The following is a 26,507-nucleotide window of genomic DNA, read 5'->3' on the forward strand; positions in this document are numbered from 1 at the left end:
AACAGAATTTCTTGGTTTCTTGACTTCGCGTGAACAACTAGAGATGTCTGTAAATATTCTAGTTGTGCTGGTTCTGTTCGTGACTAGAAGGAGGATTTTTGAGATTATCTGCTCTCCTCATGGATACACCCATTAAAGCAGCATGCACAGTAGACAAAGCTTTATATTGAGGCATTTTATGCATCGCATTTCTTGGACTCAATCAATTGAGGCGCAAGTGTGAGTGTGAACATTAGCATTTTGGATCATGTTTGCAGCCGTATGCAAACTAATTTATGGACCCCCCTCACCCATTGGTGATAATACATGATCTGATTATTCATAAGGTGTGTGTGTGTGTGTGTGTGTGTGTGTGTGTGTGTGTGTGTGTGTGTGTGTGTGTCAGAGAGGGAAAGAGAGGGAAAGAGAGTGAGGGGGAGAGTGGCTTTCCAGTCTCCCAGATGCACCTGGTGCCTTTAGATGAGAAACATCAGGCTTGAGCCCTCAGAGCACAAGCTACACAAACAGATGCAGGAAAAACACTGGCTATAAAACACATTCTATTCCTTTAAATTCTAGAAAAATGAGTCTTGCAAATATTCTAAAATGAACTATATGATATAACTACATTCTATATATATAACTGAAAAATGTCAGTTGGTTGATAAAACACTGAATATTTGCTTTTGCACCGGTTTGCGCAATATATCACCTTTAGTAACTTATACTATCCGTCAGGATTTTGAAATTTTACCTTAGATTGTCATACACATAATTTGATTTGATTATGTGTATGAAAAATTCAGTTTTGTTTATGTAACCGTGTGAGCTTAATATATATACCTTAGGAAAAAGCAGTTTATTTACACTAAACTTGGAGACATAAAATATTTTTTAAACAAATATTGCACCGGGTATAATTACATGAATATAATATTTAATTATACTACACATATTTAAACAATACAAATATTTTAGTCCATTTATAATAAAATATAAAATTGTATTAATAGCAATGCAAAAATAATATTTTTTAAAATAATTAATAATATATTTTTTCTAACGGATATTGTTCTTCATTCATTTTAACTTTTAAAGTAGCTTACAGCATATTGTGTAATGTTTTGTCAAATATTGAACAGCTGTTAAAATCTGTAATTATAAAAATTTGAGGCCAAACATTTCAGCTGTTTTTGTCTTTGAGAAAAAAAAAAGCATTTTATGTCATTTTCAAATGAAGATGTTCAGTAGCCAAAGTCCGTCCGTCCGTCCATCCATCCATCCATCCATCCATCCATCCATCCATCCATCCATCCATCCATCCATCCATCCATCCATCCATCCATCCATCCATCCATCCATCCATCCATCCATCCATCCATCCATCCATCCATCCATCCATCCATCCATCCATCCATCCATCCATCCATCCATCCATCCACCCACCCGAGTCTTTACTTCACTCTGACTCAACCTCACTGAATTATGTGGACTAAAGAATGGATCAAATATGGATCAAATCTAAACTTTAAAATAGGGATGCACAATATATTGGCCACCATATCGGTATCGGTCGATAAATGTTCATTTTGAATGTTATCGTTATTGGCCTGATAAGAACATGTGTCCTATATATTAAAACCGGTAAATAATGTATTTTTTCCTTCAGCTGAGACGCTTCAGATGTGCACTGTTTAACATGATGGTTTTGAATTGCTTGAAATGTGATTGGAGTCACTTAAAAATGAAAAATAAAAAATACAGTTAATTGCAACGTGCAGCACAAGTCTGTCGTATCGGCTATATAAAATTATATATAATTGTGTGTTTTGGACATGGATTATGATGATGAAACTTTTGTTTTTGTAATAAGGCTCTCAAAAATGATGTAAAATTTGGATTTAGATTTATCAGCCAATATATCGGTTATCGGCTTTCAGATATAAAGAATTATCGGTTATCGGTATCGGCCAAATTGTTCATATCGGTGCATTCCTATTGTAACATCTAAATAACTGTTTTCCCAACAGATCCTACATGAAAATGCCATATTTAGCTCTGGGTAATGGAAAAAGCTTCATGTTAAACACCACAATAACCAACAGTGGAGATGATGCTTTTCTACCCAGACTTCATCTGAGGTTTCCCAGCAACCTGCATTTCATCAAAGTACTAGAGGTATTTTAATTTTGTCTCAGTAATTCTTGTTCAAATCTGTCTCAGATATCACAGGCAGCTTTTAGCTCTTTGTGTTGCTGATGCCCTTTAATGGACTCTTGCCATTGATGTGCTTTAATATTGTGACATTATTTCAGGAAGATAAATACATCAGCTGTGGAATTGCAGAGGAGAATAAAGTGGCCCTCGGACTGGACTGCAATGTTGGAAATTTATACATCCCTCCTTTCTCAAAGGTAAATGTCTTTAGCAATGGAAGTTAAAAGAGTTTGTTGGTCACCATGTCTTGTCGGAATATAAACGTCTCTTTTCTTTTCTTCCAGCTCAAGATCACATTTTTACTGGATGTGATGCAGAACAGCAGCGCTGGAAATCTTAGTATTAACATCAATGCTACGAGGTAAGAGATCCAGAGATCTCAGGAATTCATTACAATGGATGGTTTATACAAATGCATCTGAGCCAAATGTAAACATTTGTGGAGAACATCTTGCAACTGCGTAAACTTGTAAATTGATCATCAGAGCACAAGAGACAAACAAAGGCATTAAACAGCATGTTCAAAGGTTTGGTGTGTTTTCAGTGTTACCATTAGAAACGAGAAAAACAGAGGAATGGATCTAAAGATGGATGTTTACATAGCCTATGTAATGAGTTCCTGTAATGAAATCTCAGGGTATATTAGGGTTGTACTCCAATAATTAAAGTCATTAAACATTTCCTCTCGTAGAAAGATCTTTTGCAGATATACAATGACCCCGAAAAGCATTTGGACACTTAAACTACACTTAACATGTCGTTTCATTAGATGGGACAATATCAAACTAAGTGGTGTCTGCAAACAAATGCTAATTTCACCTTTTATCTGAGCCATTTTCTTGCATTCACACATTTTTAACTGGTTTACATGTCCAGACAGTTTTTGGGGTCAGTGTACGTTTCCTCAATAGTGAACATTAACCGATCTAATGTGTGTTTTTTCAGTGAAAGCTTTGAGAACACAGACCTTCAGCAAGACAACGTGGCTGTTCTCACGTTGCCCTTGAGATATGCAGTTGACCTCAATGTTCACGGGTAAGTTATCTGGCTTGCTTATGAATATGTGATTCAATAAGTGGATGTCGGAAGAATTACGGGACGCTTCTGTGTTCCCTTCCTCTGCAGATTTGTCTCTCCGACTTCATTTCTGATCGGAGAACAAGAGTCCGTGCCGGTTGACTGCTATCCTGAGAAGTTCAATTATACATACAAGGTATTTTAGTGCTCATCAGACAGATAACAATGTCATTAAGCACTAATGAATCATTTAACATGATTCGTTTGGTTAAAATGTTTATTAACTTACAGGTGATGAATATGGGTCCTAGTAAAGCTCTTGATGCGAGAGTAAAGATCAGCTTGCCTCTGATGCTGGTGCCATACAGATACCAGTTAATCAGGATTATGGATTTACAGGTGAGATTTACATGAATATATACATTGTTCAAATGTTTGGTGTAAGTTTTTTTTTTTTTTTTTATGAATGAAATTCATACTTTTATTCGGCAAGGATGCATTAAATTGATCATACGTGACAAGACATTAATCATTTTACACAGGTTTCTATTTCAAAAAATGCTGTTCTTTTAAACTTTGTATTCATCAAAGAATCCTGAAAAAAAGTATCACTGTTTCCACAAAAATATTAAACAGCACAACTGTTTCAATATTGATAATAGTAGAAAATAGTATTATGAAGACTGGAGTAATGATGCTGAAAATTCAGCTTTGCATGACAGGAATCAATTACATTTTAAAATACACTATTTTTAAACAAATAAATGGAGCCTTGGTGAGCAGAAAATACTTTATTTTATTTTATTTTTTTAAATGCACCTATACATTATTTTGAGAGGAATAGTTTATCCAAAAAATAAGATTTTCTTATGTTATTCACCATTGTGTAAAAAAAAAAAAAAGAGAGATGGTAGGCAGAATGTTTGTGCTTCTGTTTTCCAAACAATGAAACTGGACTGTGATTTATGGTATAAGATGAAAAAGAACAAAAAAAGTTACATTAAATTAAAAAATATATATTTTAGAGGTTTCATGGCATATTTGACCATCAATGCCGTATCCCATATTGATAAACTTGATGCAAATTTGCATTAGTTCTCATGTGTCATGTGACCAATTGTGACATGTCAAGTTTGAAAAACTCAACCACTAAATTTGAGCGCTACAACAAGGAAAGATTATTAGTAGACAACGGCTTAAATTTCATCTCTTCCTCACACAAAGCTGCTGTATGACTGCAGAAGATTTCTGAAATAGCACCCAAGTCATATGCTTTATTATCCTATCTGTAGCATGGTGGTGTAAATCACAATTCACTTTCCTTGTACGGAAAACAGAACTTCTGCCGAACCTGTTATTTTATGTTTCATGGAATAGACAGATGAACTATTCCTACTAGTCATCTTAATGATAAGCATGTAACATAATTAGCTATAACTTAGCTTATGCTATACATCTGTAAGTACACATCTTTATCTTTACTTCAACTTATATTGTTTTTTTGTCTTGCAGACAACTCTTGGGCATTGCTTCCAGAGGAACAATACAGTTAAGATTATTGATGACTGTGACGTCCCGGAAGCTTCCTTTATTGAGGAACTTGTATTCTTTTTCGCCCCAAAAAGCAAGCGCACAATGGTAAATTAATAGTCATAGTAATGAGTTCTGGTGTGTTTAGTGTAAATGTTAGTGGAAGTTCTCATGCCCTGTTTTTCTACAGTTCTGTTTTCGTGAAGATAAGACCTGTAGGATGGTGGAGTGTCACTTCGGTGACTTGGAGGTTGGAAAAGAAGTTACCATCAATATGGAGGTGGAGCTCAACCCCAGGGTTCTCCAGATGAGTCCAGTGAGTGTTGGTTAGAGACATGGAGAAGGAGATGGACCACTTGTACAAAAATAAACTAGAAGAAATTGCACCCCTCAAAACTGTGGCTTCCATTTAAAAGAGCCAATTGCCTTTTTGCCTGTCTAATTGCTCTAGAATATGCATGCACAGTGATTTTTTTATTTGAAATACACTACCATTCAAAAGTTTGGGGTCAGAAAGAAATGATTGCTTTTATTCAGCAAGGATGCATTAAACTGAGCAAAATACATTTTATAATGTAACAAAAGACTTCTATTTATGCATCATCATGATTTCCACATAAATATTAAGCTGCACAGTTTTTCAAACTTACAATTGGCCAACAGGTTTTTATTTTTTATTGCACAGACAAAAAAAAAAAGAATAGCCTAAGATGCCCACCATGTCATCCAGCTAGACTTTAAGCTTGGCTTGGTTGGGCCTCCTCCAATTATAGCCAATAAATGTTCCTCATAGACTACCGGATGCAGTAAATTAGAAAGGCAAACATTGTTTGACAGATGGATTACCTGAACTGTCTGCCCAAAAACACATGACCTTGATGCATGTTTATTTCCTATAGGGCAGACACTCTGTCATGATGATACGAGGCATGATTGACCTTATTTCACCAGTAAAGGATGCGAACACCATCTTACTAAAGGATGACATTTCTGCTAGAGTAAGTAGTCTGACGCTCTAAAACCAGTGATGCATAATGAGATGCTGCATTTACAACCTTTTGTTGCTTGTTATTAACTTAAATGTTTGCAATGTTACAGGTATTCTTGCAGGCTCTGTACAGCCTTAAGCCTGTGGCGGCTGTGGAAATATTTCTAATAGTATCCAGTCTGATTGTTGGTCTGATCATTTTAGCACTGCTTGTCCTCACCCTCTGGAAGGTATGTATCACATATGAAATGTTCTCGAGAATGACATAATGACGTATTATTCAACTCGTGCAAGACTCTTCATCATACAGGAATTAAGTACTAAGAGCATTGAAATCAATTCACTAAAGCTAGACCTGAAATGTGTGAAGATACTAGTTTTTAGAGATGCATCATCTCATAGAGGGTTTAACAGCATGCTGGGCTTTACCGTGGTAAAACTATAGTGTAACTGTAACTGTCAGTTAAGTGGAGATACCATTAAAGCAGTGCTTTAATGACAAATCCACTGCCTTCAATGATAACTTAAAGAATAATTTCAGATTCATTTTTAAATTATCAGTATATGTGCAAATTTAGCAGAATTTTTCAATGTTTCGTGTCATGAGCATTGCATTTTTAAGTATCAAGTCTAACTTTTAAAAACACATTGTTCTCTCAATTCCGCCATGCTCCATCCAAGATTGGAGTAATGAAACCTGATTTCTGGTAAACCTGAACCAGCCTTAAACAAGCTCAATTGAGCCCGAATAGTCATTCAGACAACCTACCAATTAGTAGATTTATCCCTACAAAGCAAATATACAAAAAGAAGAAAAATCTTCAAAACAAGGCTTATTGAGGTTGAAATTGAGATGTGCTTTTGCTTACTGACAATAATACACCCTCTTCCTTTTATTAGCTTGGATTCTTTAAGCGGAAGTTGAAGGAGGAGAAGTTTAGACGGGAGAGTTGGGACTATGTACCAAAGAAAGAGAGCACGTCATAATATGGGATTTACACCACATACAAAACCAGTCAGAATGGAATGGACAAACCATGAAGACACCAAGAGCTGGACTCATGATAACCTACGGCCATTAACCGTAATGGCTGAAAACATTCATCACAAAGCGATGAAGACTGTTGAAAGAGACTGTCAAAGACTGTCAAAAGAATCTGCCTTTTCTGTCGGCAGGATGAAGCCAATGCACTTTAGAGTATGGAAAATACTAATGTGCTCACGGACACGCTCCGGGGCTGCCGTGCCAAGGGAGAAAAGGACTTCAGAACGTACGGTCGCTATAGAACATTACGGCTCTGTTTCAAAACCTAGTGAGCAACCTATGTAGGCAGCATTTTGAAAGTGTGAAGGTTGTTCCAAAAGGTAGGAAGCATAAAGACACCTCCTTCTGGACAAAGTCTAAGGCAGTGCGACAAATGCATTGTGATGAGCGGAGTCAAAGTGAGAGAGTGTGTTAATTATGTATCTAATTTATTCCACACCAAAAAGTATTCAAAAAAATCAATTAAATTAAAATATCTAATAATATATGTACACTACTTTTTTATGGTAATGCTTTTTTTTAAATAGGTCTCTTATGCTCCGCAGTGCTGCATTTATTTGATCAAACAACAGTAATATTGTGGAAATATTATTACAATTTAAAATGACAATTTATCAAATGTAATTTATTCCAGTGATGTTTTCAGCTTCATTACTGCAGTCTTCAGTGTCACATGATCCTTCAGAAATCATTCTAGCATTTAAAACATTATATTATTATTATCAATGTTGAAAAGAGTTAAGTTGCTTAATATTTTTGGGGAAACCATGATAATTGTTTTTTCAGGATTTTTTTTTTTTTTTTTGATGAATAGAAAGTTTAAAATAATTAATTAACATATAATATATACATATAATACATAAAACAAACTTTTTTTTAGGTGCGATTAATCATGATTAATCGATTTGACGGCAACCTGCTAACATTAAAATCCAATTGAAATCAATCGTGAGCCGAGTCTCAACTATGGTTGGTCGTCTGTAATTGATGAGGTTGTAATTGAGTTTCGGTGCTGTCTTAAAAAACAGCTGCCTATGTAGGGTGCATAGACGGCAAGGCAGCTCGCTAGGTTTTGGAACAGAGCCTAATTGTTCCATCACAGGTTTGCCTACGATCACTGAACATATTGGCTATTGGCCTGCTGTAAAGGAGAAATTGCACTGCTGTAGCTTTTCTTGCTAAGGTTATGCTTGTGTATCTCCGAAGAGAGACTCGCTATTTTACACCCGCATGTTAGTACACCCTCCACAGAGGTGACACAGGATCTTTCCGTCGCCCTCCCCGAAACAGAAGATTGCTACGATAGGGGTTTTCGCACCTATGCATCACTGCGGTATCGGTTCTCTTTGCAAAAAAAAGGAAGAAATGACACGCATTTTCTCTCCTCCCAAACTCTCACTGCTGAGTTCAATAGTTAGAAGTTTGAACGGAGACGCCAGATGGAAGGAGCGAGTGTTTTCCGCGTACTCTGGCTGGGTGCCATGGAAACGGAGCAAAGGAGGCTGCTGTTGTGTGTCTGTACTGCGCTACAGAAGAGTGACGAGATTGGCATGTGTCTGGCTTCCAGCCATTGCTTAAGAGTGTGTGTATTCATTTTATATGCCGCAAATACACACAGCACCATCACCTCTCACGTGCCCGTCATTCAAAGATCCACTCATCCCCTGCCCCTTTTGTCTGTTCAATTAGGAAATATTTGAGCTAAGGGTGCTAATGAAAATGTTTACAAAAATAGCATCGAACAAGAATTAATTCAATAATTAGGTAAACAATGGGAGTTTGCAGAACAGCGAAAACTAAGCTGAAGCTATTAATGTGCACTGAAATATAAACAAAAATTCGATGAAATTACAAAGGAAATTAGTTTTTGTATTTTCAATCAAAGTTGGATGGTCTGATTTAATTTATTTACAAAACCTGATTATCATGCCAAATATGTCATCATATGCTGAATGATTTTTGGTGCTGTGTTATAAGAAACAAAGATGATGTTGATTAATTGTATGAATAAAAAAGTTTTTTAAAGATATATATATATATATATATATATATATATATATATATATATATATATATATATATATAAATGTAATAAAAATAGTGACATTTTCAAATCCATTTCCCCCAAAAATACGTGCATAAAATGTGGGTAAGTCAGCTGATTTTGTTGGTGCCTGCCCGTAAGTGTGTGTTGGTGACGGTGTATGAACGAGACCTGAAAGGATAGTAAGACCAAACAGTCCTGTCAGAATCAAAGCTAAAAATGTGGGACATAATATTTAGATTTGGGAAACCATATCAAGATGGGTTGCTTGTCAGTGTTTTTTATGACATAAAAGATACAAGTAAAAAAAAAAAACGTTACTGTTCAGGGACTAGCACATTGCTTTTTTATCCGTATTTGTAATATTTTTAATAGTTAATGTTTTTATTTGTTTTTCTTTAAAAAAAAAAGTTGTCAAAAAATTTACTTTGGTTTAATTTAAATTCTTATGCACTGGAATGTACTGTGTGTCGTTTTGTTTTTGCTCTGACATAAAATGTTCTATACATGTTAAAGCTTTGCTTTGTGCAATTTGTTCGTTCAGTTTCTCTTAGCGCTTCCATCAAGCACAATCTCTCTTTTTTGTGTGTGTGTGTGTGTGTGTGGTTGTGTGTTCAGATACAGCTGCATTTAACTGGCGACTCCTCCGCCTCCTCCACGTCGGCTCCAAAGAGTGTGAGGAGCTGCGGGTGAACCCTGGAAAATAAACAGGGCTGTCACTACATTTAAACATTACAAGGATTTATCTGAAATATGCACACATCCCTCCCTTTTTCTTAGAACCTCACACTGTTCTGTTTATTCTTCTGACACTCTTTCTGCAGCTTTAAGAAGATGAATTAGGAATTTTCTTATCAAGTGCTGCTTATATAATGTTTGTAGTGCCTTAAAACAACACAGCCTGTGCTTACACAGGTCATGTGAAGTTCAACCTGTGAAAGTATACAGTGGCTATCACGACTACTGTTTTGCAGATAAATAGGGATTTGACTTGTTCACTTATAAAATGGAAAGTTCTGACTTGGGCAACTTTTATATTCGTTTTATGGTGCTTTTGACCATAAAATCGACATATCTGTGCATCCGTAGGTTTTTGAATATGATATTATAATATGTGCAATGACACTCAAAGTTGTATATTACAGTGAATTTACTATGGTTAAGAGTGTGTTTTAGAGGCAACAGCTCCTCTATTGTGACATCACTGCAATACACAACCTCTAATAATGGAGTTCTGCTGTAAATTTGCCTCTGACTGACTTGAGTGTCTCACCTGATCAGGAGTTCAGATGTGACCTCTAAGAGATCTCCGTCAATGTTCCAGGGGTATGTTCCTTCAGAGGAGATGATAGGCACTGTTTTTGAATCGCTCTCCTCGTTCTCCTCCAAGACGTCTTCAGCCCAGCTTCCCTGAGAGCGTGGCCGCAGCCTCACAGCCTTCACAGTGTGTGTCTCGATAAAAGAGAAACCAAACTGCAGAAGGATACAGAAGCGTTATAGAAGTCGTCGATATATATCAGAACTCTTCTGTCTGAGCTTTTATTATGTGTTTTGTAATGTGCAGCTGTTTGCACTGTTTATTTGAGGCTGTAGTTTTATGTAGTTCCACAAGGAGGCAGTGATGAACAACTGATCCTCATCAGCCCGCTTCAGTCGTGTGTGTGTGTGTGTGTGTGTGTGTGAGTGTGAACTGGAGTGAACTTGGATACAGAACCAGGCCAGGACTGGGCTTTCAACACATCATATTGTATATCCTTTTATTAAGATAACCGGGTATGTCTGTCAAATTCTTGCTTAGAAGTCATTATAATATCTCACTGCAGAGATCTTATGTAAGTACCATTTACTTTTTTTATTTTTTTTTCTATGTATATTAATGTTCTGTTGGAGTAATAATGGTTCTGACCCAGCAGTCATTGTTCATCAATTGCATGATTTATTTGATGTATTTCTGTTCTGTGTCTTTGTGATGAGTTCACACAAATCGATTTGACAGTAAATGTCACAAAAACATGACCAGGTCACTTTCACCCGTTTAAAATAAGGAAATTAAATTCTGTATAAAAGTTGAGCCTGTACTTAGAACCAGTCTTTATTTATTTAAATGACATTTAAACAAAATCTCCCCTAAATTCTGATTATTGTAATGCATAAAGATGTTTTACATTTCAGTAATTTTTTAAAAACCCATTATTATCAATGAGTTTCATCAGATTCTCATTACTGTACTACAGTACTTTTTACTGCATTCCATTTTTTTATTTAAATCAGCATAAATCATAAATTAAAAGCCAGCACTACCATAATGTAATACAAATACCAAACACTAAAACATTTATATTTGCCATATGTCATATGTATGAGATTTTTCTTATGTTTTTGCACATAATTAAGCACATTTTCTCTACATTTCCCAAATTCTCAACACTGTAATCTATCTTAAAGCAAGAGTAAACGGTTTTTACATTTAAGTTTTTTCCTTTTTTGAGATTAATTCCCATTATACACAACTCATGTTCTCATGTAATATATTTGCACTTTATTTCAGTGTAACTCAATGCAAAAAGATGAACGAACACCATGATATATACGTAAATAGTTTACCTTTGAAATAATACTATACTGTATATATATATATATATATTTCACATTACTGTAATGTTTTTTTTTGTCTTAATGGGTTAGAAATAGCCAATTTTCTTAATGCAAAGTGTAATTTCTTACATCTTTCTTTGATGTTGAGGCCAAATATGACCCAGACTGTTGTTTGTGAGATTCAACCACTGTTAAAATGCACTTGACTTTCTACATTGCTTTCCTCATGTAAATGAAGTGAACACACACAAGCTCTTTTAAAATGGACAATAAAGGCCTAATAGTACAGCAGAGACCCTGAAATTGACACAGCTTTGCACAATGACAGGAGAGTGAAGTAGCAGTAGGTCGACGCCGCAACATACACAGATTATTTATAGAATGTGGGTTAACAAACATCTCTAGATTGGATTGCTTAAGAAAAAAGAAGAGACAGGCTCTGAAATGGGCTAATCTGTATTAGCCTGAAAAGTGTTTTGTGGGAAGCTGACAATCAGCGACTAATTTGACTTGACAGTATGCTAATTCTGCTTAAGCTGTGGAGGTTGTTAACTCTATTTGCGTGGGCTGGATTTCCTGTGTATCAGGCTGATGTGAGTTAAGAAAGTTCTCTGGCTTCGCACAGGTGACCTCACCTGGTTGTTTGTGCTGCCGTATCTCTTCAAGTGCTTGATGAATTCTGACCTGGATGTGTTGTCAACAACGATCAGCGCCATACTGCCATTGTTCAGCCTGCGGTAGACAGAAAATGTTTACATTATTGTGCTTAGGTTAGGTGCAACATTTGTTAATGCAAACTATTACTTGTGTGCCTGTCGTGTATGGAGATAACACTGAGTCCGCAGCAATGCACATCATGATGAGAAAGCCAATTCAACATTATAATAAGCCCATACACTTCATATGGTTAAGAGGTAATGAGAATTGTATAAACCAGTTTCTATTTTGTTTAACCACAGGTCTATAAATATATATGGAGCACACTTGGACTGTCCCATATCTGCACATCAGTGGACAATGTAAATGGGAGCTTCAAGGTAGAAATAGGTCCAGACAGAATTAGATTTCCACTAAATTCAAACCTCTGTAAATATGTGCATAAAAATTTGAACTGCCATACTTGATATTTACCAACTGAAGGTGAGTCAATGATGACCGAATTCAAATTTTTGGATGAACTATCCCTCTAATTCAAAATATATTCTCAGAAAGAAAATCTGAAGTCTGAAAGTATTTTATGAGCTATGCAATGCAACCAAACTAAATCGGTCCCACCATGTCCAATCAAATTGTCTAGATTGCAAGCATCTGAAAGCTTTGTCAATGTTAAAGGCACCCAAAAACGTTCTGTCGTTAATTACATCTAGTGAATGTATTGTGTTTAAAGGACCTTCAGATATTTTTAGAGCAGAAACAAACAAATGATTTCTTGCAATGAGAACCCTGTGACCCCCACTAAAGATGGTGCTTACGAGAAGCTGAGCTTAACTTGTGTCGCTCTCTAAATACAGGAAGGAGAGGGGGTTGTTGAGGCCCGTGGACAGATGCTCAGTCCTTAAGTCTAACCAGCCACTCCCTTTAATCAGAGTAATTATGTGCTGATTAGTCCAGTTAGGTGGCTTTGACCTTAGGAGTCTGATCCAACCACTGATTCCAATCTTCAGGATTATGTTGGCCTAGTCTACCCGGCTTCACACACGAAACGCCCACGGCATGGGCCAGAAAACAAGTCTGAAGACTCAGTTGGCCTTGCATGTTGCTGACACACTGACCTGGTCTCAAGGTTTTACAGTCCGCACAGACATCAGCTACTGAGCCCATCTTACTTTCTTTTTTTGGGGACATAGTCTGAAGGATTGAGGGCAGTGCTTAGTTTGTACTGTACATTATGAGGTCTCAGAACAAGATTTGGTGACAAATTTGGGTGATGTGCTTAACAGAATCACCACTGCGAGCATCATGACAAGAACTAACATCACTCCTACTGTATTAATGAAATAGTTCACCCAAAAAGTAAAATTCTGCCATTAATTACTCACCCCCACGTCGTTCCAAACCCGTAAGACTTTCGTTCATCTTCAGAACACAAATGAAGATATTTTTGATGAAATCTGAGAGCTTTCTGTCCCTCCATTGACAGTATACTCAACTACCACTTTGATGCTTCAAAAAGTTCATAAAGAGACTGTAAAACTAATCCATATGAATCGAGGGGTTTAGTCCACATTTTCTGAAGAGACTTGATCGCTTTATATGATGGACACATTCAATTTATGCTTTTATTCAACATTGATCAGCGAACATAAACAGAAGCTCAACTGAACAAACCTCATTGGTTCTTGCAGAAGCTCAAACGTGCAGCGTAACACGAGAATGAACCTCATTGGTTCTTACAGAAGCTCAAACGTGCAGCGTAACACGAGAATGAACCTCATTGGTTCTCGCACGTCAAGAGAACATGCTTGAGCTTCCGTTTTACGACAACTGATGTGTGTGTTGATGAATGTTTATATGTAATAAAAGCCTAAATTCAATCTGTTCATCATATAAAGCGATCGAGTCTTTTCAGAAAACTTGGACAAACCGGTAATTCATATGGATTAGTTTCATGGTCTCTTTATGAACTTTTTGAAGCGTCAAAGTGGTAGTTGAGTAGACTGTCAATGAAGGGACAGAAAGCTCTCAGATTTCAGTAAAAAGATTTTCATTTGTGTTCTGAAGATGAACAAACGTCATACACTCTAAACAAAAATGGTGCTAAATAGCACTAAAAGTGGTTCATTGGCTTGTAATCATAGGGGAACCACTTTAAGTGCCATATAGCACCTACCTTTGTCAAATGGTGCTATGTAGAACCATAAGAGGTGCCATATAGCACCTTAACCACCCCAAAGAACCGCTAAAGAACCGCTGAAGAACCAAACTGGGCTTAACAGGTTCTTTAAATGGTAGTGGTGCTATATAGCACCTTAACCACCGCAAAGAACCCCTGAAGAACCGCTGAAGAACCATTTTTTTTTAGTGTGTATGGGTTTGGAACGACATCAGGGTGAGTAATTAATTTTGGGTGAACTATCCCTTTAACATAAACAAAGCTTTCAGGTGCTTGCAATGTAGACAATTTGATTGAACATGGTGGGACCGATTTAGTTTGGTTGCATTGCGATGGTCGTTTATAGTTTAGATTGAGTAGAACAGGTGTGTTGATAAAGCACCACGAGTGCTGGTGAGTTTCCTAATGACGTTTATTATGGCAAATGGAAATCAGATCCTTTAGCTAACAAGGAACATTTTTAAAAACACAGGTGAGACGGATTATTTACAGCTTGTGTTCTTGCATGCAAATGTGCCATAATAAGACTGGTGACAGCATCATGACTTATTGTTTTCCTTTTTTAAGGGATATTGCAAGTTATTGATGAAACATATGTGCAGGTTAAAGCATTTCTTTCAGAGGTGTACAGTAGAAGAAGATGTAGATGGATCTAATTGTGTTGGCACCAGATTTAGCTTGTTCTAGTCAACACAAAATGAAAGTTGATGCTGTTTACTATCATAATGCAAATTGCTGATCTTATTGTGCATGTTCGTTCTATGTTATTCCAAAAAATAAAAAATAAGAATTACTGTCTGTCTCTCATCTCTCCGACAGTGAGTTGACACACAAACCCGTCTCCCCACACTCACTTCTTTCATTTGCTCCGGATGAATATTGTTGCTGTTGCAGGGTTTAAATTTCGGCGTGGGATTGCGTTTATTGTACATAATTTTACTCATTCCCGCAGATTTTGTGCTTACACCCAAAGTGCGCGCACATAAAGCCGCCTCTCTGTACTAAATTTAGTTCTTTTTCACTGCTTATTGCGCTTAAACAGTCAAATACACAGAATAATGTAAAAATGCCGGTCTTGGTGGGTATTCACGTAAACACAGTCAGTTATGTTTTAAATTAAAGTAATTAACAGTTGAGAAAGAAAACGCAGTATAATGGATTCATGACAGCAGCCTTATATACCTGCTACCAAATTATGAGATAATATAAGAATATCAATATAGCAGTTTTTCTCAATGGTATCGATGTCAAAATTGTGGCCAGTGAAAATGCTGAGTGGCTAGTAACTTGGAAAACTACTAGCCACAGTTGCTGGGGAGCAAAAAAAGCTTAATGTTAATCCCTGTGTTTTTTTAAAGAAATGAATACTTTAATTCAGCAAGGATGCATTAAATTTATCAAAAGTGACAAACATTGTACATTTTTACAATAACATTTTTATTTTAATTAAATGCAGTTCTTTTGAACTTCATATTAATAAAAGAATCCAGTTGTATCACAAGAAACTGCATATGATTTCTAAAGGATTATGTGACACTGACTGGAGTAATGATGCTGAAAATTTCATTTTAATATAAATTAAAATAGAAAACAGTTATTTAAAAAAATATATATAATAATTCACAATATTACTGTTTTTACTGTGTTTTTAATTAAATAAATGCAGCCTTGGTGAGCATAAGAGACTTTTTTCAAAAAAAAAATCTTACTGACCCCAAACTTTTTTTATTTATCATGTTATTTATCATATATCAAGTAAAATGTGTTGACTTAAAATGTGTGCATCTTGGAAAGATGTAGTCAGTTTGCTAATGAGCGGATTGAAGTAGTGTGGAAGAGGTTCTGACCTGGTGTTTGGAGCCAGGCCCCTGGGGGCCATTGAACACAGGCAGGGAATGGCCATGATGCTGATATTCAGGTACAGGCCGTGTCTGGTCTGCCAGGAGTCACCCTCACCTATTAAAACAGAGAGAGTGTTTCCATGTGCAAATAGTACTCACACTGTTGGTGCACTTGAATGTTTTTAATGTGAAAGCAGATCATAAAATAGCAGTGTGCATGGAAGAGCTGGTCCTTGAGCAGCGACCTGGATGATTTTTATGGTTAGGTATGATGGCGTTACTTTTTTGACTTTTACATTACATTATATTATATGATATGCCTATTATGTTTAATGATGATTCCTTTTGGACTATTATGCCTATTATTTTTTTAATGCTTACTTTTTTGACTATTATATTATATGCCAATTATTTTTAATGACACTTCTTGTCATCTACAATACATTACAATGCAATACAATACAATAGGTAACACTTTATAATTAGGTTCCATTTGTTAATTTTAGTTAACTACATTAACATGACCTAACAATGAAAAATACTTCTAAAGCAATTATTCATCTTGGTTAATGTCCTTTTAAACATTTAATAATACATTATTAAAACCAAAAGTTTTATCTGTTTATATTATGTAACGGAACTAAGCTTTAAACAATATACACTAGTAAATAATATTAACAAAGAAGTATAAATACTGTATCAAATGTATTGCTCATTGTTAGGTTATTTTAGAAATTATTGTAAAGTGTTACCGTAATATATTATATTATATTATATGTCTATTTTTTTTTTCAGTGCACTGCATTGTCATCCAGACCGCTGCTGAACTGATATGTATGAGTATTGAAACATGTAACTTTTCTCAGCGCTGATGGAGATGGACCATATGAACCAATCAAAGTCATTTGTGATACCAGGAATTAAAAAAAATAAAATAATCTTTTTCAGATTTGTAGTGTATAGAAGCTTGTTTTCGCCATGGAATAAAACAATTTAAAGATAATTGCAACTTTTTATCTCACAATTCTGACTCTTTTTTTTCTCACAATTGTGAATTTACATCTCGCAATTCTGACTTTTCTCAGAATTATGAGATATAAACTTGAAATTGCGAGAAATAAAGTCAGAATTGCAAGATATAAACTCGCAATTCTGACTTTTTCTCGTAATTGCGTTATAAAGTCAGAATTGCGAGATATAAACTCGCAATTCAATCGTAAAATCAGAAATGCAAGATGTAAACTCGCAATTGTGAGATAAGTCGTAATTACCATTTTTATTTTTTTATTTAGTGGCGGAAACAAGCTTCCATATTATTGTGTTTGAATGTCCAGTCTCCAATAAAGCAAAAAAAAAAAAGAATGAAAACTAGTCCTATTTGAATGCAGCCCAATGGAGAATTCAGCTTTTAATTCGGCCGGTAAACACCCCCTTGAGGAACAACCCCTTTGTTTCTCATAGGAAACACTTAATAGCCGAGAGCTGATTTGCTGCCCAATGAAGCAGATATACGCAGGCTACAGTGGTGCAATATCTTCAAAAATGTCTCCTAATTTAGCTGTACTCACAAATGGCTTCTCCATCTCTGTTTCGCTCAGCTCTGTATAAAAGAAAGAGATGTTTTTTTAGTGCACAACCATCAACAGCATTTGAGTAATAATGGAGTTGTATGGACTCCTCCCAGTGTGGGGCAGCCTGCCTTATTAGCATTAGCTGGGTGACCTTCAGCATTTCCAGCATTTTGATTTCCTTCCAATGGCCAATTAAGCAGGGGGTGGTTTATTTAAAATAACATTCAAATAATTACGCTGAAATTTGGATGGGGATGAGGGTCGAGAAAACCTTAAAAATGTGCTTTAACACACTTTGTCTGATCCTCGGCTCCTCTGCTGGTTATAAAGGACAGTTCGCAGTCTTCAGGTCTTCACAGGCACCATCGGTCAGTTGGGGAGGGACACGAGGAAAGAGAACAAACACGTTAGATGGAGTGTTATGATAAGGATTTCTAAAAGACAGTGCCCATGTGTGCTGTGCCAGGCTGGTCTGACACTAATCCCAGATTTGATAGAGCACCAGCCAGTTCCTTGGAGCCCACCAGATGAGAGACAGCTACAGCTGACAACTCAACTGAGAAAGAGAGACTGCTTACTTGAGGTTTGCCAGTGTTTTAATGAGAGCGAACTCGCGACGCTGGCTGGGTGGCATCCAGCGGTGTCTCTCTGCCAGTGCGAGCGTCCGCCCACCGAAACCAAACATGGCAGAGAAACCGAACCTCACCAGACGACCCATACAGCTAAAGCTGCACACGTCCACAGGCTGATGATGACCTAGAACAGAAACGTAACAATGTCAGTATGTAGAGGAACTGGGTACACTATAGAAAGAGTTCAAAACCACTAGGAACAGAAGACACTACAGCCACTCATGGGGTGGTAAGACCCATTACAAATGTAGATTAGAGCTCTTTTAAAAAGACCAAACTCGAAAGCAGTATGGCATCCTTAAGAAAGTGATCCCAAAAAGCACTGCGACAAGGGCCGCGTCCGAAAGCTTAGGCAGTTGACTTGATGACTTTGCAGACTTTGGCAGCATAACAATACAACAAAATAGAGAGAGCTTTGGTGAAAAATAAGCGAATATTTAATAGTAATTTCTCACTACAAAGAAATAAAAAGTGGTAAACGTACCTTTAGGCCCAAACTGACCAGCAACAGCATCTTTCAGACACCATCTTTATTTTTTAGCTCAACTGTCACGGATTGAACGCACATGATTGTGGGATATCAAAGCCAGCGAAAATCGATCAGATGAAGGGATCTTAGGAGACAGGATGTGAAGATAACTAACCTTCCTACCTTGGAATGAGTCCTCCAACACAGACAAAATTGAGGAAAAAAAGATATGATGGTTGAAAAGAGAGAGCCGGTTTTAATTATAAATATATTGTATTCGGTACCAAAAATTGTGGAGGGAAAAAACAGTTTAATCTAATTTAAAATGATTGATTTTATCCAATGTTTGACTATTTTACCCCAATATATGCTCTAATGAAATTGTCAATCGAATGCCCCGTGCAGTTCATGTTAGGAGCACTAAATTGAAGTTGCTTATAAATGAAATGGGTCATTTATGAGGTGTCATTTAATAAACTGTCTTAGAAGGTAGCTGCCTATGTAGGTAGTGTTTATTTTGTAACAGAGCCATTGAGAGCATGATAATAACAGATGCAAACAGTTATGTAGCCTAACTGTTTATTAGTGATATATATTGTGTGTGTGTGTGTGTGTGTGTGTGTGTGTGTGTGTGTGTGTGTGTGTGGGGGGGGGGGGTTATGTATGTAGTATATATTATATACAGACCCTTTCCAAAAAATTTGAATATCATGGAAAAGTTTATTTATTTCCATAATTCCATTCAAAACGTTGAACTTCCATAGATTATAGATTCAGGGCCCACAACTTAAACGATTTCAAGTATTTAGTTGTTTATTTGTACATAATTTGGGCTTCCAGCTCATAAAACCCACGAAAACAGGATTTCAAAAAATTTGAATATTACATGAAATCACACAGTAATTACACAGTAATACCATGGTCATTGAACCAGGTTTTGGTTGTTTTGGCAGTGTGGGCAGGTGCAAATCCTGCTGGAAAATGAAGGAAGCATGAAGTGCTCTGGAAATGTCCCGGTAGACGTCTGCGTTGAGTGGACAGCACAGTGGACCAACACCAGCCGATGACATGGCTCCCCAAACCAACACAGACTGTGGAAACTTCACACTGGACTTCAAGCATCTTGGATTGTGTGCCTCTCCATTCTTCCTCCAGACTCTGGGACCTTGGTTTCCAAATGAGATGCAAAATTTGCTCTCATCAGAAAAGAGGACTTTGGTCCACTGTGCTTTATTAAATCCAGAGTCAATGCAGCCGTCTACCAGGACATTTTCAGAGCACTTCATGCTTCCTTCATTTTCCAGCAGGATTTGCACCTGCCCACACTGCCAAAATAACCAAAACCTGGTTCAATGACCATGGTATTACTGTGTAATTACTGTGTGATTTCATGTAATATTCAAATTTTTTGAAATCCTGTTTTCGTGGGTTTTATGAGCTGGAAGACCAAATTATGTACAAATAAACAACTAAATACTTGAAATCGTTTAAGTTGTGGGCCCTGAATCTATAATCTATGGAAGTTTAACGTTTTGAATGGAATTATGGAAATAAATAAACCTTTCCATGATATTCAAATTTTTTGGAAAGGGTCTGTATATAATATATATATATATATATAATTATTATATTATATAATATATATAGATTTCTTTTTTAACAACACACTTTTATTAACTGAATCTGTCTTTGCTGAATAAAATAATATATTTCTTTCAAAAAATAAATTGTACTGACCAAACTTTTGAACGGCAGTATATAATCAATATAATCCATATGTATTTGCATATATGTGCATGCATGTATATGTGCATATTTAAGTAGATGTAAATGTAAATGTGCATCATATAATCACCAAATGTAATTCTAGTCCATTAGAAACAATAGAGTCATCTATCAAGTGTCATTGTGACATCTCATGAGTTAATTCATTGCATATGTCGGAGTGAGCAGGAATGACTGGATCTGGTGGCCCATTGGTTGAGTCCAGTCCCTGTAGCCCGGCACATTCCTGACCTCCTTCTGTCTCCCCATGCATACACTCTCCCTGCTCATGAATTATTCATTAGATCCTTCCAAATCCCGCCAGTTGGCCTTATTCACATGCGTAAATATTGCTTAATTAGAAATGAACAAGCCCTATATTGGCCTTCCTAAATAGGCATTACGCTCTCATTCGTGTCAGGTGTCTTATGTGCCGTTGATGTTTCTCTTTTGCCTTGCAGCAACAAAAGCCAGACACTTTGTGGAGTAAAGAAAGAAAACGTGTTGTTTTAAATTCAGTTCGCTTAACAGGAATGTCTTCTAAGGAAAAGTCTGTCTTTTGCTGAGCGAGTGCCTACACTTAGCTCAGCGGTTCGTACAGAGAGCCACAATGTTTTGATGGAGCAATTAATCACAACGGTACGAGGATGTTTCTCGACGTTCCTGCTGAGATAGCGAGTGTACCGCGGTGCACAGAAAAGGTGCCAATCTCAGCGAACAAAAGAAATTCAACACTCGTTCTTAAAACTCACACCTCCATTTAGTCAAAAGCTATGAGTTACACCGCCATATGGCTCAATTCTGAGGACTTAACGATGAGACGCATTCTCTCACACGTGGAGGTCAGATTGGGTTAATCATCCGAGTCTGCAGCCAAGCGAGAAAAGAACTGGGCCGGAGAGTTTTAGGCACTCACCAGTTCTGAGGGTTTGTCATCCGATATTGTCACACAATCCAGATTTGTTATTTTAAAGGGATAGTTCACCCAAAAATATTGATTCTGTTGTCACTCATGTTGTTCTAAACCTGTATGACTAACTTTCTTCGGTGAAACACAAAAGAGGCAACTTTTAAGAATGTTTAAACTGTTTTTGTCCATACAATGAAAGTCAATGGGGACCAAACAACATTGGACTTACTAATTTTGATTGCATGGAAAAAAACACTGAGCCATTCTTCAATATATTTGAGTTCCACAGAAGAAATAGTCAAATATAGCTTTGAAATTTCAGTATTTTCTTCAGACAGAGCTATCATAAGACTTAAGAATATGGTGCATGAGTCATATGGATGAATTTTATGGTGCTTTTTGTGCTGTTTGTGTACTTTTTGAAGCCTGATTGTCAATGTATGGAAAATAACTATGAGAAAATTCACAAAAAAAAAATCTATTTTTGTCTTCTACAGAAGTAAATAACACAGTATAGCATTCTGGAATGACTTGAGTGTTTTCTTTCTTTTTTACTTTCCCTTTAAATTTCAGTCTGTTATTCACGCAAAGCTATCATATTTAATACTTCAGAAGTATTAAAATAGAGTGCACCAGTTATATGGACTAATTATATAATGTATTTTAATGGTCATTGTATGGAAAAGAACACTTTTGGGGAAAGTTACTTTGAAAAGTATAATGCATTACGATTTTTGCGTTACTCCCTTAACTAATTGCGTAACTTAGTTACTTTTTAAGAAAAGTAATGGGTTATGTTACTTTTGCATTACATTTTCTCACCTGGGTTGGGATTGTTTTTGTTTTTTTGTTTTTTGTTTTTTAATACAAAACAACTTTTTGGGGGGTCAAATGTAACGGCCCTTTCACAGCAAAATTTGAATAATAAAGCTGAAGGAAATGCAAATTAACGAGTGTACATTAGAGGGTGCAGCTCAAACAAACTTTTCAGCTGTGCTGCCATTTTGGATTGCAGAAGAATAGAATGCAGGAGAAGAAAGTTCAACACTTATACTTCACCAATAAAAACAAATAATCTTAAGTCATTTTTGCTTATGGTTGAACTGAATCATTGAAGGTCAGCAGCAAGTACATTGGTCAAAAAAAGTGAGATTAAATGCATAAAAATATTTGTTTTATTTAACATATTTCATTTTTGGAGGTTTGTGCAGTATTCTGATTCAGAATTTCACTGATTTTATTCATTTTGAGGAGTACTGAATCTTTTTTTTTTGTGCAAGTGAGATTAGTAAGGTATGCTCACATTTAGTCTAGAACTACAATAACCATCATGTTTACACACAACGCCTCTGCACTTCATCACGATTTTTCTCAACATAGGGACTGGAGAGCTCTCAGTCAATAAATGAGAAAACAAAGTAACTTGCGTTACTTATAAAAAAGTTACTTACTAGTTACTTGAAAAAAGTAATCTGATTACATAGCTCAAGTTACTTGTAATGTGTTACCCCCAACACTGGAAAATAACTGAAGATTCCATAAAAGTCCCATTTGGTCTTATACAGAAGTATAAAAATATGCAGTATTCTGGAATGACATGAGGCTGAGTGATGACAGAATTTTTATTTTTAGGTGGAACTATAAAATTAAATTGTTTGTTTTTTCTTCACACAGAGCTATGACTTCATAATACTTAGAATATAGTGCATGAGCCATTTGGACTACTTTTATGGTGCGTGTTATGCTGTTTTTTGTATATATATATATATATATATATATATATTTTAAGCCTGATTGTCAATGGAAAATAACTATATGAAGATTTCCCTAAAATGAATCCCTAAAAATACTTCTTTTGTCTTCTCCAGAATTAAATAAAATTGTTCTGGAATGACATGAGGGTGAGTACATAATGACATGATTTTCAATGTCCATGTAATTCTTGAGTGAACTATTGCTTTAACCCAACCAGGAATTATCTATGAAGCCTGTGAATGGAAAACAAAATATCACCAAATGAAACATTTTCAGTAATCCACATGGAACAATAATAAAGTAACAACAAAGAACCTAATTAAATTGAACTCAACTTAATTCGGTAATACTATTGTGCGGTTCTGATTGTGTTCATCCCAATTGTAACTCAGCTATAAAGCGCCATTTTTGCCAGTATGTGTTCTTTCTCTTTTTTTGGAGGACGTGAGCTTAGCTTGTGCGTGTAATCCCCTGACACAAGCCAAATCCGCTTGTCTGTTAAGCTAAGCCCAGGAGAGCTTGCACAGTCGACACAATGGCCCAGACATATTGGTGCTAACTTCAAAAACGCTTCACAGACAGACAGACAGATAGGAACATGCAATCCTAAAGCCAAAGCGAACACTGCCAGCCAGAAGTAACACTTCCAACGACGGCCCACAGCCACGTCAAAGAAGCTCGGCGTACGTGGCGGGAACCGTACGGGTGATTGACGACAGACGTATCTCCACCTCTCCCGGGACTGTCTCTCGTTCCATGGGACCTGTTAACCATGATCTCCAAAGCTGGAGAGGCAGAGCCCGCGTGGGGGTTTTGCCGTCTCTCGGCCCCCATAACAACAGCCTGTGCACTCTAATTAAACAACAGATTACAGAGAACCACCACACGCTCCGCCATTGGGATGCACGAAAAAGAGAGAGAGACTTCCAAAGGGTGAAAAAATTAAACCATTGCCGCTGCACACATAACTCAGTGGAATTGAAAAGTAAATAAGAATCCCATTTACATGTTATTATCATGTATATTTGTGCTCCATAAGCGTGGTTCCTCAAGGCCTTACTGTTAGTGTACAGGCAGCTGTAAGGCTAGAGAATCACAAGAAGCTCATGCGTGAAGGAGAGAAAGAAAGTGAGATAAATACCCATGATGATGTGCAAGGTCGCAGTCACAGTGTGTCTTATTCCATGCACAGAGCACGCCACCACGTCAGTAGAACCTATGGAAGGAGAATTACACACATTTCAATACTCTTTAAGCAATGGTTAGCGATCAAGCTCCAAAAAAAACACACTAAAATAACCAAAAACATTGTCTTAAGGATCTTAAAAATGTGGCATAATAAGTGCTATATTCCAAGTCTTAAGCCAGATAACAATGTCATAAATGTTGGTCTGTTTGTCACACAAAGTTGGCTTCAGAAGACTTGGAATCAAGAACATGAGACAAACTTCATAGCACAAGGAGTTGTGGGCAATATTAGGGGGAATTTTACAAAAACTGACAAGAAATGGTTATATTTCCCCCCAAAATCAAAATAAAACTATTTTTTATATTATAAACAAATATTATCTTATATACAGCAGTGGTAAAAAGTGATGCCCGACCTAAGACAATTTACACTTTCTCTTCACCCTTTATTCAAATATTATACAAAATATTTGTGATAACACAATGAAACATGGCAAATTGTGCGGACAGAGTTTTTTGGCTAGGTTATCATACAAATAAATTATGAGCACATGCAAAAACAAGAGAGAACCATTGAAATATTAATGATTATGTCAGTGTATGCTTTTTCCTGTCAGCTTTTTGTTTTTCTATGCCTTTTTTGCATAGTAAAATAAAACCTATAGTTGTAGTTTGCCATTTTGCCAAATAACTTTGTCAAATAAATACCTTAACCAAGTTTAGTCGTTTATTTTTCTCTCATATTTAAAATATATAAAACATTTTCCTCATATTTTGATGGTGTAATCGAACTTGTATGATCATTAAAAACAACTATCTCCTCCGGACATCACTTTTGGCCACTAAAATTAATAAAATCATATTATATACTGAATGAGGTATTTCTGCATAATTGTCATTCAAATATTTTCAAAATCATCTTAATGTTTCTAAAAATACAACATAAAATTCACTAGATTGTCTTCTGAATCCATGCGATAGCTTTGTTTGATTATCAGTGAACAATGACATACATTTTGGTCTATTTGTCACACAAAGTTATGGCTTCAGATGACTTGGATTTTTAGAAACATTAAGACAATATAAAGAATATTTTCATGAAAATTATTTTTTTTAAACTCATGAGCTTGAGTCATGGTTAGAAATACACTTGCATTAAGAATTATCAATAGCCTATTTTTCAATAAACACTTTTGGGTGAATTGTTCCTTTAAATTGACTCATGCATTTCATAAACAAGCAGCCTTTCTATTTGGATCAATTCTATTCTCTGCACAGGTGATTTTGTGATAAAGCTTTTTCTCGTTAGACACACGCTGATGCTGATGCTATGAGACCATCTGAATGCTGTGGCATATGGTCCCATGATGTTTGCTATAGTGTGTATCTCTGCACAGACACTGTTTACTCTCAGTGAGTGATGAGATTCCATTAAGAGTGGCTACAGAAACGTGAAAAAATGTAGCTTTGCTTTATTATAGTAGACTCTCTCCCCTGCATATCAATGTTCTCAGACACCTGCTACAGAGGACAGAACGGGAACTTTTCCATTCAATTTCTATTTGACCAATCACGGCTCACATTAAGTCCTCAATCTATGCACTTCATATGTTCCAATTATGCACAATCTTTCTGTCTTTAGCATGTTAGAACATAAGATTTCAGCTTTTTTCTATTAAATGAGTATCTATACTGCACTAAAACTATGTACTTCAGGAAAGTGTGTAGTCAGACAGTATACTGTTATGACATACTGCAAAGTAACTTCATAGAACATGGAGTTGTGGCAACTATTAGGGCGAATCTTACAAAAACTGTCACGAAATGGTCATATTTCCCCCAAAAAAATTTTATGGAAAAACATATATTATATTATATTATATTATATTATATTATATTATATTATATTATATTATATTATATTATATTATATTATATTATATAACACAAAGTTATCAAGTGGCTTCAGAAGACTTGGACTATAGCTCTTTTTTTTTTGGTCATGAAAAGAAAAATCTGCATTTCTCTTTTTGTGTTCCACAGACAGCATATGGATTTGGAACAACTTGACGGTGAGTCAAATTTTTGAGTGAACTGTTCATTTAAAGGGATAGTTCACGCAAATTTGA

At 36.1% G+C, this 26,507-nt stretch overlaps 2 protein-coding genes and 1 long non-coding RNA gene across 3 annotated transcripts in view; 2 read left to right on the forward strand and 1 right to left on the reverse strand.

The window, feature by feature from the left end:
• itga4 (integrin alpha 4) overlaps positions 1–8,815 on the forward strand; it is a 30,285-nt gene extending 21,470 nt beyond the window's left edge. The window contains exons 18-28 of the mRNA XM_082176675.1: positions 2,010–2,157; positions 2,295–2,393; positions 2,481–2,557; positions 3,142–3,231; positions 3,322–3,409; positions 3,505–3,612; positions 4,726–4,851; positions 4,934–5,059; positions 5,643–5,741; positions 5,842–5,961; positions 6,632–8,815. Of these exons, the coding sequence (XP_082032801.1) occupies positions 2,010–2,157; positions 2,295–2,393; positions 2,481–2,557; positions 3,142–3,231; positions 3,322–3,409; positions 3,505–3,612; positions 4,726–4,851; positions 4,934–5,059; positions 5,643–5,741; positions 5,842–5,961; positions 6,632–6,718 (1,168 nt within the window). The 3' untranslated portion in view covers positions 6,719–8,815. The remainder of the gene's footprint in view (positions 1–2,009; positions 2,158–2,294; positions 2,394–2,480; positions 2,558–3,141; positions 3,232–3,321; positions 3,410–3,504; positions 3,613–4,725; positions 4,852–4,933; positions 5,060–5,642; positions 5,742–5,841; positions 5,962–6,631) is intronic.
• Positions 1–26,507, forward strand: part of LOC309503861 — an 87,809-nt gene that overhangs the window by 29,459 nt on the left and 31,843 nt on the right. The window lies entirely within an intron of this gene.
• The window catches only part of cerkl (CERK like autophagy regulator), a 59,526-nt gene continuing 42,434 nt past the window's right edge, over positions 9,416–26,507 (reverse strand). The window contains exons 6-13 of the mRNA XM_082176684.1: positions 24,332–24,406; positions 18,239–18,416; positions 17,955–18,011; positions 17,658–17,689; positions 16,096–16,204; positions 12,051–12,147; positions 10,094–10,293; positions 9,416–9,516 (exon numbers count right to left, since the gene is read on the reverse strand). Of these exons, the coding sequence (XP_082032810.1) occupies positions 9,435–9,516; positions 10,094–10,293; positions 12,051–12,147; positions 16,096–16,204; positions 17,658–17,689; positions 17,955–18,011; positions 18,239–18,416; positions 24,332–24,406 (830 nt within the window). The 3' untranslated portion in view covers positions 9,416–9,434. The remainder of the gene's footprint in view (positions 9,517–10,093; positions 10,294–12,050; positions 12,148–16,095; positions 16,205–17,657; positions 17,690–17,954; positions 18,012–18,238; positions 18,417–24,331; positions 24,407–26,507) is intronic.

Source organism: Leuciscus leuciscus, assembly GCF_965113295.1.
Source record: "Leuciscus leuciscus genome assembly, chromosome: 7".
Taxonomy (NCBI): Eukaryota; Metazoa; Chordata; class Actinopteri; order Cypriniformes; family Leuciscidae; genus Leuciscus; species Leuciscus leuciscus.